This window comes from Astyanax mexicanus, chromosome 18 (assembly GCF_023375975.1).
Source record: "Astyanax mexicanus isolate ESR-SI-001 chromosome 18, AstMex3_surface, whole genome shotgun sequence".
NCBI lineage: Eukaryota > Metazoa > Chordata > Actinopteri > Characiformes > Acestrorhamphidae > Astyanax > Astyanax mexicanus.
In genome coordinates this window covers 115683-133504 of record NC_064425.1, presented here as the reverse complement: position 1 = coordinate 133504, position 17822 = coordinate 115683, and the positions used below count along the sequence as shown (strand labels likewise).

General features: G+C 39.2%; 1 protein-coding gene across 1 annotated transcript in view; it reads left to right on the top strand.

Moving 5' to 3' along the window:
* The first annotated feature begins 8555 nt into the window (after positions 1-8555).
* pitpnm3 (PITPNM family member 3) overlaps positions 8556-17822 on the top strand; it is a 106391-nt gene continuing 97124 nt past the window's right edge. The window contains 1 exon segment of the mRNA XM_049467217.1: positions 8556-9108. Within this exon segment, the coding sequence (XP_049323174.1) occupies positions 9084-9108 (25 nt within the window). The 5' untranslated portion in view covers positions 8556-9083.

Sequence of the window (17822 nt, the reverse complement as noted above, 5' to 3'; positions counted from 1 at the left end):
CGCCTCGGTCCTGCAGCTTAGAGAAGAGTCGGGATGTTTGTTTCCTGTGGGTTTTGAGGGATGGAGGTTCGAGCCGAGTCGTACTGGAAGCTCTAAGAGCTGTTGGTACAGATCTGGATTTGACCATCATAAATATTGTGGTCAAATATTTTTTTGATCTAGACCAAAGACTTTTTTTAAATCAGGGACATCCATGGTGAAACAGGAGAGTTGAGGTGAACATTGAATTCTGTGTGATTTGATCAGCCATGGTTTTATGTTTTTTGGATACAATCCGGGTTAGCACCCGAACATCCCTTTCAGACAGCTTCCTCTTACAGTGTCCACAGTTAATCCTGTTGGATGTGGTTGGTCCTTCTTGGTGGTATGCTGACATTACCCTGGATACCGTGGCTCTTGATGCATCAAAAAGACTTGCTGTCTTGGTCACAGATGCTCCAGCAAGACGTGCACCAACAATTTGTCCTCTTTTGAACTCTGGTATGTCTCCCATAATGTTGTGTTCATTGTAATATTTAGAGCAGAACTGTGCTCTTACCCTGCTAATTGAACCTTCACACTCTGCTCTTACTGGTGCAATGTGCAATTAATGAAGATTGAACACCAGGCTGCTCCAATTTAGCCATGAAACCTAAAATCCCACTAAAATGATGACAGGTGTTTCAGTTTCATTCTCCAACCCCTGTAATTCTCTGGTTCAGGGTTTAGTGTTATTATATCTGATCTGAGTATTTTTCTATTTTTAGTTTCAGACGGGAGATTTATCTGATCCTGAAGTTGTTCTGTGTCACTCCGTCCTCAGAGCCGAGGATGAGTCTCTTTTTAAAGGAGAGAAAAAGTGAAATTAATTGAATTATAGCTTCTTTCTTCTGTAAGAAGGAGGCAGAGTAATCTGTAGCTGCTCTTACAGGATCTCAGCTCAGCGTCGGCGCGAGAGGTGTTCTGGACTTCCTGTAGGAGTTCGGTACTGCGGCCCGACCCGTTCACTCGGCCCTCGAGTCCCGACTCCCATCAATATTCATCCAGCTGATTCTGTACAGGATGAATTCAGGATACTAATGAGCCACATGCAGTTTTATATTCGGGTCCTGATGCTCTCAGTGGTGTTTAAACAAGAAACTACGAAAATCCCTTCAGCTGCATAAATACACACACTGTTACACACACTGTTACAGTGTGTTTATAATCAGTTTCATTAAATGTAAGGATTCACTGGCAACCGTAAATATTTGTCTGACAATGGCAAAAAAATAACAATTAAAAAAGCAATGCCAAATGTGTTTAGGTGTTTCTCATATATAAGTATTTTAAGCAGCAGCAGTGGCAGGACCATACTCCAGGAAATTAATCTGAATAGATTAGAAAAGTACTGTAGTAAACTAGCATAGCAGAATAGAAAAATACATGATTAGAATAGCTCTACTGAAGTAAATCCATGATTAGAATAGATCTACTAAAGTGGATCCACGATTAGATTAGCTCTACTAAAGTAAATTTATGATTAGAATAGCTCTACTGAAGTAAATCCATGATTTTAATAGCTCTACTAAAGTAGATCCATGATTAGATTGGCACTACTGAAGTAAATGTATGATCAGAATAGCTCTACTGAAGTAAATACATGATTCGACTAGATCTACTGAAGTAAATCCATGAATAGAATAGCTCTACTGAAGTAAATTCAAGATCATAATAACCCTACTAAAGTAAATCCATGATTACAATAGCACTGCTAAAGTAAATACATGATTAGAATTATTACAATAGCTCTACTGAGGTAAATCCATGATAAGAACAGCTCTACTGAAGTAAATTGTTGATTAGAATAGCTTTACTGAAGTAAATTATTGATTAGAGAAGCATTGCTGAAGTAAAATGGAATAAAATCAAAGAGGACCCCCATAAAAGAGATAATTACCCCAGGACCCCCTGAGATACTAATCCCGTCCAGATAGGGCTTACAACCTTTAAACAGTGTCATTAGTTTTTGTTATAAGGGTATAGAAATGTTATATATTACAGTATTTTGCAGCTGTTGGAGTTTGAGTTTATAAATGGGTTCTCGAGTGGGGATTAAAAGCAGGCTGTTTAAAATCTGCTTTTCTAACTTTAAGGTTGTAAATTTTACAGCTCCTCGTGATCAGAACTGCAGTAAGATGCTGGGGCTCAGTGTAAACACCCCAGACCAGAAATATAAAACTGAACTGATTTATAATATACTGAAAAGAACTTTTGAATAATTTAAAATAAATGTGAAAAACAAACAAGTGAACATATTTGTAAAACAATGTTGAACAACAGGAAATATGAACGTTTTAAATCAGAAGCTTCTGCTAATTCCTCTCTCCTGTTAGCGGAGCCTGAGGGAACGAGCTGAGCTGAATAATCTGATCAAATAAATCACATTTAATCACAGAAACGGTTTCCCCTGTAATCAGCGCTCACTGACCCGACCATAAATCACACAGCAACAGTAAACTAACAGCGAAAATAGCAGCGCTTATAACTGACTGATTCACTAAGAACTGGAACATGTTCTATGTATCATATATATCAGACTGAATTAATAATTATCAGGACTCTTAATCAGCAGTAACTGAAATCTCTCTCTGACATCAGAAATCTGATTTGTCCTAAATCACTGTACATAATGATTTCTACAACTAATTTTGTTTCTCTTTTATGTATTTTTTTTCTCTGTGGTTTTATTCCCGTCCAGAACGATCATGTTCGTGTTTTTCTCAGACGTCCTCTGAGAAAATTACAGGCTGAATTATCTACTGTTTTTCTCTGAACTCCGTGCTCCTCCGGTAATTTTAGTCCACCGTAATTACGCTTTGGATGCGCCACGGTTTCCACGGTGATCCACGTTAAAAACACAACAGCGAGTGGAAATGGAGGAGCTACTGAACACCGCGATGTCATGTGCGATGTCATGAGTTTTTATATCCAAACAGATCCTATTTTCTCCTCCTCTTTAACTCTTTAAAATCTTTTATATAGATAATGGAGATAATGGAACTGTGGTATAATTAAGCAATAATACACTTGAGGTTCGCGTTATAACGTGCAATATCGGCACAGTTGTATCATTACCATCACCTCCTTGTTCCTACTCTCATTTATTATTTTATCATATCAACAATACAGGTCATACTGTACTTTATTTACAGACTATATCTTCTCCTTTATCTTTTTCTCTGCTTATTTTATTCTCCTCCTTTTATCTGCTTTCTGTTTTTTAATACTCAAAACCACAGAGCAGGTATTATTATTATTATTATTATTATTATTATTATTATTATTATTATTATTATTATTATTATTTGGGTGGTGGACTTTTCTCAACTCCTCAGCAACACCTGAAAATCCCAGTGGAAATTGGTACATTTATTTCTAGGTTTTTACTGAAAGTATCGGCTGCAGAATCTGGAAGCTTTAGCATCTGATCCGTGTTTTTCCTGCAACATGAAAACACTCCTCAAATACTTACATCTGTTTCCATGACAGGTTTTTTCTCCTTCACTGAGGAGAAGGTCGAAGGTTTCTCTTATTTCCACAAATGATGTTTTACAGCTTCTAATAATGCAGCCGTCTGTCTGCCTGACCTCAGATCAGTCAGACTGCTGAAGAGTCTGCTCTAGACCTCCTTCCTCTCATCCCTTCATCCTAAACATCTCATCATCATCATCACGTCACCTTCCATCAGCCTGCGGGGTTTAACCCCTTCTCCAATAATCCAAAAACAATATAAAGCTCTATACAGCTCTGTACAACTCTATACAACTCTATACAGCTCTATACAACTCTATACAACTCTATACAGCTCTATACAGCTCTATACATCTCTATACAGCTCTATACAGCTCTATACAACTCTATACAACTCTATACAGCTCTATACAGCTCTATACAACTCTATACAGCTCTATACATCTCTATACAGCTCTATACAGCTCTATACAACTCTATACAACTCTATACAGCTCTATACAGCTCTATACAAGTCTATACAACTCTATACAGCTCTATACAGCTCTATACAACTCTATACAGCTCTATACATCTCTATACAACTCTATACAGCTCTATACAGCTCTATACATCTCTATACAGCTCTATACAGCTCTATACAACTCTATACAACTCTATACAGCTCTATACAGCTCTATACAACTCTATACAGCTCTATAGAGCTCTATACAACTCTATACAGCTCTATACAGCTCTATACAACTCTATACAACTCTATACAGCTCTATACAGCTCTATACAACTCTATACAGCTCTATACAACTCTATACATCTCTATACAGCTCTATACAGCTCTATACAACTCTATACATCTCTATACAGCTCTATACAACTCTATACAGCTCTATACAGCTCTATACAACTCTATACAGCTCTATACAACTCTATACAACTCTATACAAGTCTACACAGCTCTATACAGCTCTATACAGCTCTATAGAACTCTATACAAGTCTATACAGCTCTATACAACTCTATACAACTCTTTACAGCTTTATACAGCTCTATACAACCCTATACAATTCTATACAGCTCTATACATCTCTATACAACTCTATACAATTCTATACAGCTCTATACAGCTCTATTCAGCTCTATACAACTCTATACAGCTCTATACAACTCTATACAACTCTATACAGCTCTATACAGCTCTATATAGCTCTATACAGCTCTATACAGCTCTATACAGTTCTATACAACTCTATACAGCTCTATACAGCTCTATACAACCCTACACAGCTCTATACAGCTCTATACAACTCTATACAGCTCTATACAGCTCTATTCAGCTCTATACAGCTCTATACAACCCTACACAGCTCTATACAGCTCTATACAACTCTATACAGGTCTATACAGTTCTATACAACTCTATACAGCTCTATACAACCCTACACAGCTCTATACAGCTCTATACAACTCTATACAGCTCTATACAGCTCTATACAACCCTACACAGCTCTATACAGCTCTATACAACTCTATACAGCTCTATACAACCATACACAGCTCTATACAGCTCTATACAGCTCTATACAACTCTATACAGATATATACAGATCTATACAGCTCTATACAACTCTATACAGATATATACAGATATATACAGCTCTTCAGCCCTATACAGCTCTATACAACTGCATACAGCTCTATACAACCCTACACAGCTCTTCAGCTCTATATAGCTCTATACAGATCTATACAGCTCTATACAGCTCTATGCAACTCTATACAACTCTACACAGCTCTATACAGCTCTATACAGCTCTATACAACTCTATACAGCTCTATACAACTCTACACAGCTCTATACAGCTCTATACAACTCTATACAGCTCTATACAGCTCTATACAACTCTATACAACTCTATACAGCTCTATACAGCTCTATACAGCTCTATACAGATCAGTTTATATCCTTTCTTTCCTCTTCACTCTACATGACTTTAGTCTGGTTTTACAGTTGCAAACAGTTTTTTGTTGATTGCTGTTTAATTAAAATGATCTAATTTTATTTTACCTAATTATTGTAAGTGTAAGCTTATTTTGTTTCGTTTAGAATGAGAAACAGCAACCTAAAGCACTGTCACTTTTAACATATTCACCTTATTTTAAGTCATTTTTACTCAAAACTAGCACAACCGTCACCAGTCAAATTAAAGAAGATAGAAGATTAAGAATCAGGACTTTTTTTTACTACATTAAAGTCTTATTTCAAGAATGTAGAGATTTTGATTGAAGGCAATTTTGCTTACCCTATTGGCAGATTAATATATACATTTCTCTGATTTTGCTATTTATAGGTTTATGTTTGACTAAAACAAACATGTTCTCCTCCACCAGTCTTACACACTGCTTTTGGATAACTTTATGCTGCTTCACTCCTGGTGTAAAAATTCAAGGTTTGATGGTTTGTGATCATCCATCTTCTTGATTATATTCCAGAGATTTTTGATTTGGTAAAATTAAAGAAACTTATCATTTTTAATTAGTCATTTTTTAATATATGCGGGTGTGTGTGGTTTTTGTAAATAGATTTGAAAGCACAGTTGTGTAGTGTAAACTGGTCATTTTTGTAGCAGAATAATGATTAATAATTATTATTTATAGTGTTTTAAACTGGACATGTTGATCTTTCTCAGGGTGGAGGAAACGGAGGTGTCTGATTTCAGCATCTCTCTTCTGGTTTATCTCAGGGCTCTGGCAGATGATCCCGGATACAGAGGTGCTGCTGTCTTTAATCATCACACTACTTTAGTTCACTGTGTTTAGTTTTCTCTCACAGTCTGATTCAGATTAATGACTCTAACTCTGATCTGTGAACAGTGTTTAACCCCGTATTCACCTGATCGCCACGGTCAAATCTCTCTCTGCCTTTGAGCTTCGAGTAAAGCTGGACTGGCTCCACTTGACTCACCATCATCAAATAGTGAGTAAAGACCAGCTCCTCTAAAGGGCACTAAATTACGCACTAATCCAGCACTAATTAAAGGCTTGAGATCACACTTAAATGTCTTATTTCTTTTATTCCTTTGACATTTATATTTTTCTCAGAAATCAGCCGTTCTGTAGCGCATCCAGATGTTGAGGAAGCTTCTCTGCTAAACTCTACATCATTATTGTAAACGTCTGCTAAATGCAATGTACTGTAAAAACTGCAGAAAAGTTCAGTCTAGAGATTTAGAGTTTACTTTCTTTATTGTGTCTATTCATGTTCTGGCCATGTCTTTTCAGAGCACTATATACAGTACTGTGCAAAAGTTTTAGGCACCTGTGTGAATTTCAGTAAAGAAAAAGCTTCTTATCTGTGCAGTAAGTGTTTATTAGCTCAGTAAAACACAGTAAAATTACAGCATTACAATAAATACAAACAGCGATTCTACACAAAGCATCACTGTTAAAACATCCTAATCCTAATCTCTCCTCCTCATCTGAGTTAAAAAAATATATTATTATTATTATTTCTAATTCTCATCATATCAACACCTGGTTTGGTAAATTACTGGTAAATGTGGTAAATCAGGTGAGCTGCTGACGGAACTGAACATTATATAATAAACACATGCTGTCTGAGGAGCATCCAGGAGAAATCTGGAATCTCTACACTTTGTTCTTCAGCTCGGCTCACAGGATATAAAACATACTTATAGTTAAAAATGAGAATTCTTTGTTACGTTTTACTGTATTTATGTTTGTTTGCCTCTGTTTAAATCATATGTGATGATTTTTTCAGGTAAAATCTCTCGTATTGCTGAGATAAATGGATTAGTGTAATTTGCTTTGGTGCCTAAAACTTTACACAGTACTGTAGATTCAGTTATATTCTGTTAATCTAAAGTCTCTGATGTAAAGAACTAAACTCTGCACTGAGGGGCTGATTAGCTGTGCTGTGATTTGCTGTGATGTGATTTGCTGTGATTTGCTGTGATGTGATTTGCTGTGATGTGATTTGCTGTGATTGTTGTGATTTGCTGTGATTGTTGTGATTTGCTGTGATGTGATTTGCTGTGATTGTTGTGATTTGCTGTGATTGTTGTGATTTGCTGTGATGTGATTTGCTGTGATGTGATTTGCTGTGTTGTGATTTGCTGTGATGTGATTTGCTGTGATTTGCTGTGATGTGATTTGCTGTGATGTGATTTGCTGTGATTTGCTGTGATGTGATTTGCTGTGTTGTAATTTGCTGTGATTGTTGTGATTTGCTGTGATGTGATTTGCTGTGATGTGATTTGCTTTGATTGTTGTGATTTGCTGTGATGTGATTAGCTGTGATTTGCTGTGATGTGATTTGCTGTGATGTGATTTGCTGTGAATGTTGTGATTTGCTGTGATTGTTGTGATTTGCTGTGATGTGATTTGCTGTGAATGTTGTGATTTGCTGTGATTGTTGTGATTTGCTGTGATGTGATTTGCTGTGATTTGCTGTGGTGTGATTTGCTGTGATTGTTGTGTTTTGCTGTGATGTGATTTGCTGTGATTTGCTGTGGTGTGATTTGCTGTGATTTGCTGTGGTGTGATTTGCTGTGATGTGATTTGCTGTGATGTGATTTGCTGTGATGTGATTTGCTGTGATGTGATTTGCTGTGATTGTTGTGATTTGCTGTGATGTGATTTGCTGTGATGTGATTTGCTGTGATTGTTGTGATTTGCTGTGATGTGATTTGCTGTGATTGTAGTGATTTGCTGTGATGTGATTTGCTGTGATGTGATTTGCTGTGATTTTCTGTGATTGTTGTGATTTGCTGTGATTGTTGTGATTTGCTGTGATTGTTGTGATTTGCTGTGATTTGCTGTGATGTGATTTGCTGTGATTTGCTGTGGTGTGATTTGCTGTGGTGTGATTTGCCGTGATGTGATTTGCTGTGATTGTTGTGATTTGCTGTGATGTGATTTGCTGTGATTGTTGTGATTTGCTGTGATGTGATTTGCTGTGATTATTGTGATTTGCTGTGATTGTTGTGATTTGCTGTGATTGTTGTGATTTGCTGTGACGTGATTTGCTGTGATTTGCTGTGATTGTTGTGATTTGCTGTGATTGTGGGGACCTGCTGTGATTGTTGTGATTTGTTGTGATTTGCTGTGATTGTGGTTGACAGTTGACAACGTTTGCGCTTGGAGGGGGCTGGATCTCCACGAGGGCCAATTTGCATTTTTCTGCGCATCACAATAATATCAAACGCAGCGGAGCTCGCGCCGCCGGTTACTGTGAATCCGCTGGAGGCGCTGAAGACATGCCGCTCCGAGTCTGCTAACACACACACACACACACACACACCGAAGCTCGCAGAGCGCGCGCGTCAGTTCACCCACAGTGTTCCAGGCTGCGCGCGGGCCGCTGCGTGCGTGTAGAGCATGCGGGAGCGTGAAGCACAGCGCGCGCGTTTAAGGAGGTCGTTTGCGTGTCCTGCACCGCACTGACCCGCAGCAGCAGCAGCGCGAGGAGGGCGGGGAGAGCGCGGGAGGAGCGCGTGCTGTCCAAACTAAACTACCCCAAAAACCCGCAGCCGCGGCGGCGGATCTACCGGATACAGAGCGGGAGCAGCGGGATGGACAACGCGGCGCGAGGGAAAGGTGAGCGAGTGCGTGTTCCGTACAGCCCGGCGCACGAGACCTCTCCTCTCACCTATCTGTTGGAATGCATGTTGCTACAGTGTGTGTGTGCGCGCGGGCGCGTGTGTGTGTGTGTGTGTGTGTGTGCGCGCGTGTGCACGCCCACCCTCAGCACTGATGTGTTTACGGCGCGCGCAGCGGGTTATATGAACGTGTTCTGTTTACAGAGTGAGATAAATGTTATTTAAACGGTAAAAACTGCTGTAAAGTCAGGATTCACCGTGTTAATGTGATCCTGTGTTACTGTGATCCTGTGTTAGTGAGATCCTGTGTTAATGTGATCGTGTGTTACTGTGATCCTGTGTTAGTGAGATCCTGTGTTAATGTGATCGTGTGTTAATGTGATCCTGTGTTAGTGAGAGCCCATGTTAGTGTGATCCCGAGTTAGTGAGATCCCGAGTTAGTGTGATCCTGTATTAGTGTGATCCTGAGTTAGTGTAATCCTGTGTTAGTGAGATCCTGTGTTAATGTGATACTGTGTTAGTGGGATCCTGTGTTACTGTGATCCTGTGTTAGTGAGATCCCGTGTTAGTGAGATCCCGTGTTAGTGAGACCCTGTGTTAGTGTGATCCTGTGATCCTGTGTTAGTGTGATCCTGTGTTAGTGAGATCCTGTGTTAGTGAGATCCTGTGTTAGTGATATCCTGTGTTAATGTGATCCTGTGTTAGTGAGATCCTGTGTTAGTGTGATCCTGTGATCCTGTGTTAGTGTGATCCTGTGATCCTGTGTTAGTGTGATCCTGTGATCCTGTGTTAGTGAAATCCTGAGTTAGTGAGATCCTGAGTTAGTGTGATCCTGTGTTAGTGTAATCCTGTGTTAGTGTAATCCCATGTTAGTGTGATCCTGTGATCCTGTGTTAGTGAGATCCTGAGTTAGTGTGATCCTGTGTTAGTGTGATCCTGTGTTAGTGTAATCCCATGTTAGTGTGATCCTGTGATCCTGTGTTAGTGAGATCCTGTGATCCTGTGTTAGTGTGATCCTGTGTTAGTGTGATCCTGTGTTAGTGTGATCCTGTGTTAGTGAGATCCCGTGTTAGTGAGATCCTGTGTTAGTGTGATCCTGTGTTAGTGTGATCCTGTGTTAGTGAGATCCCGTGTTAGTGAGATCCTGTGTTAGTGTGATCCTGTGTTAGTGTGATCCTGTGTTAGTGAGATCCTGTGTTAGTGTGATCCTGTGATCCTGTGTTAGTGTGATCCTGAGTTAATGTGATCCTGTGATCCTGTGTTAGTGTGATCCTGTGTTAGTGTGATCCTGTGTTAGTGTGATCCTGTGTTAGTGTGATCCTGAGTTAATGTGATCCTGTGATCCTGTGTTAGTGAGATCCTGTGTTAGTGAGATCCTGTGTTAGTGAGATCCTGTGTTAGTGTGATCCTGTGTTAGTGAGATCCTGTGTTAGTGTGATCCTGTGTTAGTGTGAACCTGTGTAATGTGATCCTGTGTTAGTGAGATCCTGTGTTAGTGTGATCCTGAGTTAATGTGATCCTGTGATCCTGTGTTAGTGTAATCCTGTGTTAGTGAGATCCTGTGTTAGTGTGATCCTGTGTTAGTGTGATCCTGTGTTAGTGTGATCCTGAGTTAATGTGATCCTGTGATCCTGTGTTAGTGAGATCCTGTGTTAGTGTGATCCTGTGTTAGTGTGATCCTGTGTTAGTGAGATCCTGTGTTAGTGTGATCCTGTGTTAGTGTGATCCTGTGTTAGTGAGATCCTGTGTTAGTGTGATCCTGTGATCCTGTGTTAGTGTGATCCTGAGTTAATGTGATCCTGTGATCCTGTGTTAGTGTGATCCTGTGTTAGTGTAATCCTGTGTTAGTGAGATCCTGTGTTAGTGAGATCCTGTGTTAGTGTGATCCTGTGTTAGTGTGATCCTGTGTTAGTGAGATCCCGTGTTAGTGTGATCCTGTGTTAGTGTGATCCTGAGTTAATGTGATCCTGTGATCCTGTGTTAGTGTGATCCTGTGTTAGTGTAATCCTGTGTTAGTGAGATCCTGTGTTAGTGAGATCCTGTGTTAGTGTGATCCTGTGTTAGTGTGATCCTGTGTTAGTGAGATCCCGTGTTAGTGTGATTCTGAGTTAATGTGATCCTGTGATCCTGTGTTAATGCGGAGTGTGATGGTGTTTGTTGTGGGTTAATGTTGAACACCTGAACACTGTAATTATTATAATCAGAGGAATTCTACTCCAGAATTAAACATTTAATTTCCTCCTTTGAGTTTTACAGCAGTGATTAACTGACCTGCTATATTATAATTACAGTCTTATGTTAAATAATCACCTGTTAATCACCTGTTTCAGTTCACATGTTATTAAACATGTCCCAGTGTTTGTAGGCCTGAAATTCAGGAATAGATATATATTAATATATTAAATACATCTGGGGAATATGATTATATTTTATCCCATTGTGATTCATTCTTATTGACAACATGCTTTAGAAGCATATCAGAACAATAAGCTATTAGAGGTGTAACATATCAAATCATACGCAGTAATATCACCAACATTTCTGAATATGGTGTTTATTAATATTATATTCTGAAATATGGAGCCATATCACCCTCCCCTAATTATCACATCAGGGTTCTACTTTTTTACTGTTTTTATCAAAAGAAAAATTCACACTGTTCTCATTTCCCATTATATATCTACTAGATACAGATTCTATCTGTACAGTATCATTTATTTTACTTTAATCCTGGATATATGGAGATATTTGGAGTGTAGCATTATTATTATTATTAGTATCATCATGAGATTCTGGATCATTGACTTCTGTTACTGTAAATCTGATAAAATTTTGTATTTTTTAATATCTCAGTTAGGGGTGTGTCCATATATCATATCATCATATTATATGCAGTAATAAAAAATAATTTTCATTTTGTTGCAGTAGTGTATTCTTTAAATATTTTTTTTAATTCAGTGTTAAATTCACCAGGAATATCGTTATTGTGATATTATTGTAGGACTGTATCGCCCTCCCCTATAAACAATCATTTTAAATTGTAGATGTGCATCATAACTTGAATATAAGTCACTGTGGATGTGGGAGTATCTGAATAGCAGTTTATAAGAATCCGCCACTGCTGATACATTTTTTTCTGTGTGTGAAAACACTGTGATAAATACTGTGAAAATGTAATATTTTTGTCCATATTGCCCAGTTTTATTAGTGCACAATGTAGACCACAGGTGAAGGCTTTAATATTGTTCATATTAATATCAGAATTTTATTATATTGTCTGAAATTAAGAAATATATCTTGATATACATTTTTTGCCGTTTCGTATTAATATGAAAGTTGTGTAGACAAAACATAAAATATCCCTGGTTGTTTTTATGACTTTGGTACGTGAAATTCCTGCAGTTTGAAACAATAATAAAACAGATTTATGTGGTGCAGTTTTCTGTGGTTTATCTGTATTAATACTGGAATAGTTTGTTGTTGGAGTGTAATTCTTCCTCTCCTCTCTGTGTAATTTTATTATCAGAGCTCTCTGTGTTTCTCTCAGGTGAACAGAACAGTAATATTGATGCTTTTAACAGGAGGATGTGTTTCTCCTAAATTACAGAACATAAAGAGCGAGAGAGAGAGAGAGAGGGAGGAGAGAGAGAGAGAGTGAGAGAGAGAGAGGGAGGAGAGAGAGAGAGAGAGAGAGAGAGTGAGAGAGGGAGGAGAACAGGGGTTTTGTTTTTCGTTTATGAAGGTAGTAATGAGATTCTCAATCACTGATTCAGAGCTCTTGTTTCTGGGCCAATTTTGCTTTATTGTTTCTGACATAATGTGTTGAAGTGCGTCACATGACCCACTCATCAAACAGAACAGCGGATCAGAAACAGTTCAGTTCAGATAATAATTCACATTTACGCTCCTAAAATCATCACATTTTAATTTGAATATGGGATTGATGGAGTTTATTTTGTTTATGTGTGTATACAGAAATCTGCATTCCTCATTACTGTGTTAAATCACTGTACGCTAACGTTAAACCACCTGCTGGAAATGCATTAACCAAACATTAATCTGTCGCACTGATAAATACCTTTACACTGAAAGGGTTAACAGCCTTACACTCATACAGTCTGGCATCTGTTCAGATAAACAAGCAGCCTGAACACCATCATGTACACCGCCCTGAGATATGCATGCAGGGCCTCTTGTGTGTAAATGGATGTAATTTGTGCCAGAGACCACAGTGACTGGTGTCATCTGGTTAGCACAGTTCGAATCCCGGTCATGTAGCTGGAGCCCCGAGAGCACAGATGTCCTTGCTCTTTCTCTGGGTTGTTACAGTAGATGGCGCTCTCTCTTTCCTCTCGTCACTCCTAGGGTGATTTGGATCAGCACAGGGCGTCTGTGAGCTGATGTATCAGAACCGAGTCACTGCGCTTTCCTCCGAGCGTTAGCGCTGTGATGCTACTCGGCAATGCTACAGCATCAGCAGCAGTTCAAAAAGAGTGGATGATTGAATGATGCTATAGCAGAATAACTTCTATTAAAATAACCCTGGAGACATGAATGTAAGAAGAAATATTTTATTCTCAATAGAATCTGACAATAAAATATTAAAGTATGAATAAAATATAAAGTAGAACTGGGTGATATAGTGAGTTTTTGAGAATTATCTATATATTTTCTTACGAGATACAAGATGAGATAATGAAATCTGTATTGATATAGACTATGTTGCGTTCCAGTTTTCTCCAAGAGTTCACTTTCTGTTCTCCTAGTTTCACGATATGATGCATCTACAACTACATGTTACCAAAAGTGCCTGTATTAAACATGAAACACAAAGTTTTGTCTCAGAAGTGTCTATTTGTTATTATCTTATGGCATTATATATCGTATATCACCTTTCAGACTGGTAGAACTTTAGCTAACGTTTTAATGGTGTAAAGAAGTTGATTTAAAGGTTCTTTATCACAGAAAAAGCTTCTTCATGGAACCAGATTTGGTTCTAGAATGGAATGGTCTGAAGACTGAGGATGTATTTATTAGTGTAGTTATAACTACACTATATCTCCTCGGTCTGGGACTCAGAAAGAGGAATTATTCAGATCTTATCTGCTGTTCTGAAAAGCCTGGAACTGAAGCTGTGGGTGGATTTTCAGTTCTTTCTGAAATGTTTGTGCTCTGCCTTAATTTACACACAGATTCAGAGCGGAGAGCTAAAAATAGAGCAGAACCAGAAGCAATGACAGACAGCAGGTCTGCAGAGAGAGAGAGAGAGAAGAGAGAGAAGAGCGAGAAACAGAGAGAGAGAGAGAGAGAGAGAGAGAGAAGAGAGAGAAACAGAGAGAGAGAGAGAGAGAGAGAGAGAGAGAGAGAGAAGAGAGAGAAACAGAGAGAGAGAGAGAGAGAGAGAGAGAAGAGAGAGAAACAGAGAGAGAGAGAGAGAGAGAGAGAGAAGAGAGAGAAACAGAGAGAGAGAGAGAAGAGAGAGAAGAGCGAGAAACAGAGAGAGAGAGAGAAGAGAGAGAAACAGAGAGAGAGAGAAGAGAGAGAAACAGAGAGAGAGAAACAGAGAGAGAGAGAAGAGAGAGAAACAGAGAGAAGAGAGAGAAGAGCGAGAAACAGAGAGAGAGAGAAGAGAGAGAAACAGAGAGAGAGAAACAGAGAGAGAGAGAAGAGAGAGAAACAGAGAGAAGAGAGAGAAGAGCGAGAAACAGAGAGAGAGAGAAACAGAGAGAGAGAGAGAAGAGAGAGACAGAGAGAGAGAAAGAGAGTGAGAGAGAGACGGAAGAAGAGAGAGAAAGAGAGAGAGCAGGGAGTGAACAGTGCAGCTCGGTCTGTATCGATGAGAACATCATCGGTGTGTGATTATTATTATGAGCTCAGACACCAGTGGAGTTAGAAGGTTTGAGCACAGGATTTGATTGGTTCCTTGAGGAACACCTGGAAAGAAAAGCTTGTAAATCCTTAAATCCTTCAGGTCCATCCGAGCACAAAATAGAGTTATGTAAATCAGCAGCAGCAGCAGCAGCGGGAGCATCCAGTACCTGCAGCAGGTGTTTATCAGAGACTCTGCAGCTCCTGTGATGAAGCTCCTCCAGCAGAACCTCCGTGTGCTTAATGAGAATCTTCAGTATTATTGATACAGTCTGATAAACTAAATCTGGACAGTTCTGCCGGCTGCTGATCTCTAAAGGTGTTTACATGCTGAGTGCGGTGGCTGTGCCGCGGTACACTGATCTCTATTGGATTCAGTTGATTCTCCAGCAGTAGAGCGGTTTACCGCTGCAGCAGAGCGGTGAGGAAAGCGGTGGGTCTCCACACCCATAATCCCACCGAACAGTGCTTACCACTGCCAGACTTTAACCTGGATCAACAACGTCGCTGCAAGTGTTACTACGGCAGAAAACATATAACATGAACTCACGCAACCAGAGAAAACCGCGACGCAGCCCTCAGGGGCAGGGTTATTTAAATGAGTAGGCGGTCTCTCCACAGTCTTTCTCCCTCCTCTGGTCTCTACTGCGCTCTACAGACTCGGGTGTCAGAATCACCAACATGGCGGAAGATTTTGGCTTCATTTTCATTGAATGAATGGGAACGGCGACACGACGCCCATCTTTTTTAACAGTCTCTGGATATTATCAATTAGTGAACATCCTCAGCTGTACATCACTTCCCTACACTCATATACATTATTCTGAAGTTCAAAACTACAGAACACTGTTTACATCCCATAACGCTACTAGCTTTAGCTCCGAGTGCCGCCATCACTGTACTGATAATAACACATATATATATATATATATATATATATACATAGATTCTATGTCTATGTATATATATATATATATATATATATCTATGTTATTATATGTTATTCTATGTTAGTACAGTGATGGCGGCGCTTGGAGCTGAAGCTAGTAGTGTTATATGATGTAAACAGTGTTTTTTAATAAGCTTCTTCTGCACTTTTTAAGTTATTAATGCCTTGTTTTAAACATCAGGACTCTCCGGATTCTAGTAAGGAGGTGTGGAGCTACTTTGAGCTGGATAACGGTGTAAAAAGTGATTTATCAGGGTAAATTATGCCCCGTATCTCCCAGTCTGAAGGGGGTTTGTTGGATAAACTGTTAAAATTTCTGGATCTCTGAACGCTGTGGGAGAACGGAGGTGTGCTATTCATCAAAGATAAGAACTTTTTATCATGTTTTACCAACATAAAAGTACATTTTACACCGGAGTTCTACTTTAAGACAGAAAAATGTTGCATTTCCAGGCTCGGACTCAAAATCAGTGTATGGGTCTAGTCGGTCTCTGGCAGAATGTGCACCTGTACTTGGGTGCTCCAAATCCAGGTCAGGGGTACCTGAAATAATTTTTTGCAACTTGTGATGTCTGATGTATGAATGTGCACAGGATAGCCTCTTCAGGGACAGATAGCCAAATCTGATCTAAGTAAAACATCTAATTAGACCAGATATAATCTGTTAACAGCAACTAACAGTGCTCTCACTTTCTGTACACTGTTGGGTTTGTTGGATACAGACAGTAAAAATGGGATAAGTCGGCCTGTGTTTATTTTACAACATAAACCGAGCTGCTGTGTGTAGTTAAGAAAGTTACTGTGTGCAGAGAACTGTGGGTGACTGAGGGCCTGGAAGGATACATCAGTTGCGTCACCGAATTCAGTTTAAGCACAGACTACATTTCTAGGCTGTGTGTTAATTCCCTTTTTTTTGGAAAATACTTTTATGCTGTAGTCGGTCAGGAAACGCAGCATAACTCAGCTGCTGGATTTGGAGCACAGTGTTTGTTTAGTTTACTGATCAGACCTGCTTTTCTTCAGTTCAGGTGTGTTGGGTGTAGAGGTGGGTAACCTGGTGGGTAATCCAAGTCCAGAAAGTAAAAATCCAACCCAGGGTTTTGTACCCACTGCCTGTGCGGCAGACTTTTACTTTCTGGACCTGGATTGCCCTCCTCTATTTGTGTGTTTTTGTGAACATTGTTTTCAGGTCCACTCCGGTTAGTGTTCTCATGTTCTTCATGTGCCAGAAGCGATTTATCGTTCGGCCGAATCCTCCATTCATGTAGCGGTTGCTATAGATACGCCTCCACGCATGAGCTGATCTGAAGCTCGCAGTGAAGAGTGACGGGATAACCGGCTTCACCTTCACTCCTATAAAACGACGCCGGTTCCAGTCTGAAGTGATTTTAGATCAGTATGAAACAGAGTCTGAAACAGACTGAAAGCTATTTTTAAAATCTTCAGGTTCACCATTTGTTTTAAAGGATAAAAGGTCTTAAAATATGAGAAGCAAGATCGGTGTGTTAGACTTTGCAGTCCTGATGTATTTAGGAGCGGATCTGAATGTAAAGTATTCAGCAGTATTGACTCATTCAAACATGAACCCACAGCAATAAATCCTCATAAAAATAGTTTAGTTAAATCTCTAACTAAACTCTTTGAACTTGATGAAAAATGATCAGTCTTTATTATAATGAGCAGAATGGGTCAGTCAGTAATTTCTTACCAAGAGTTACACTACTTAAAATTATCTTCTGAGACGTTACCATCATAAATCACATTTCATTCATTTAGACCTTCAGTTCTCGTGTTCAGATATAGTCTGGATTTTTGTTCTGATTCTGTTGATGTTAATTTCAGTCAGTCTGTAAATCTGTAGATTATGAGAGCAGGCTGCAGCTGTGGGCAGCTCT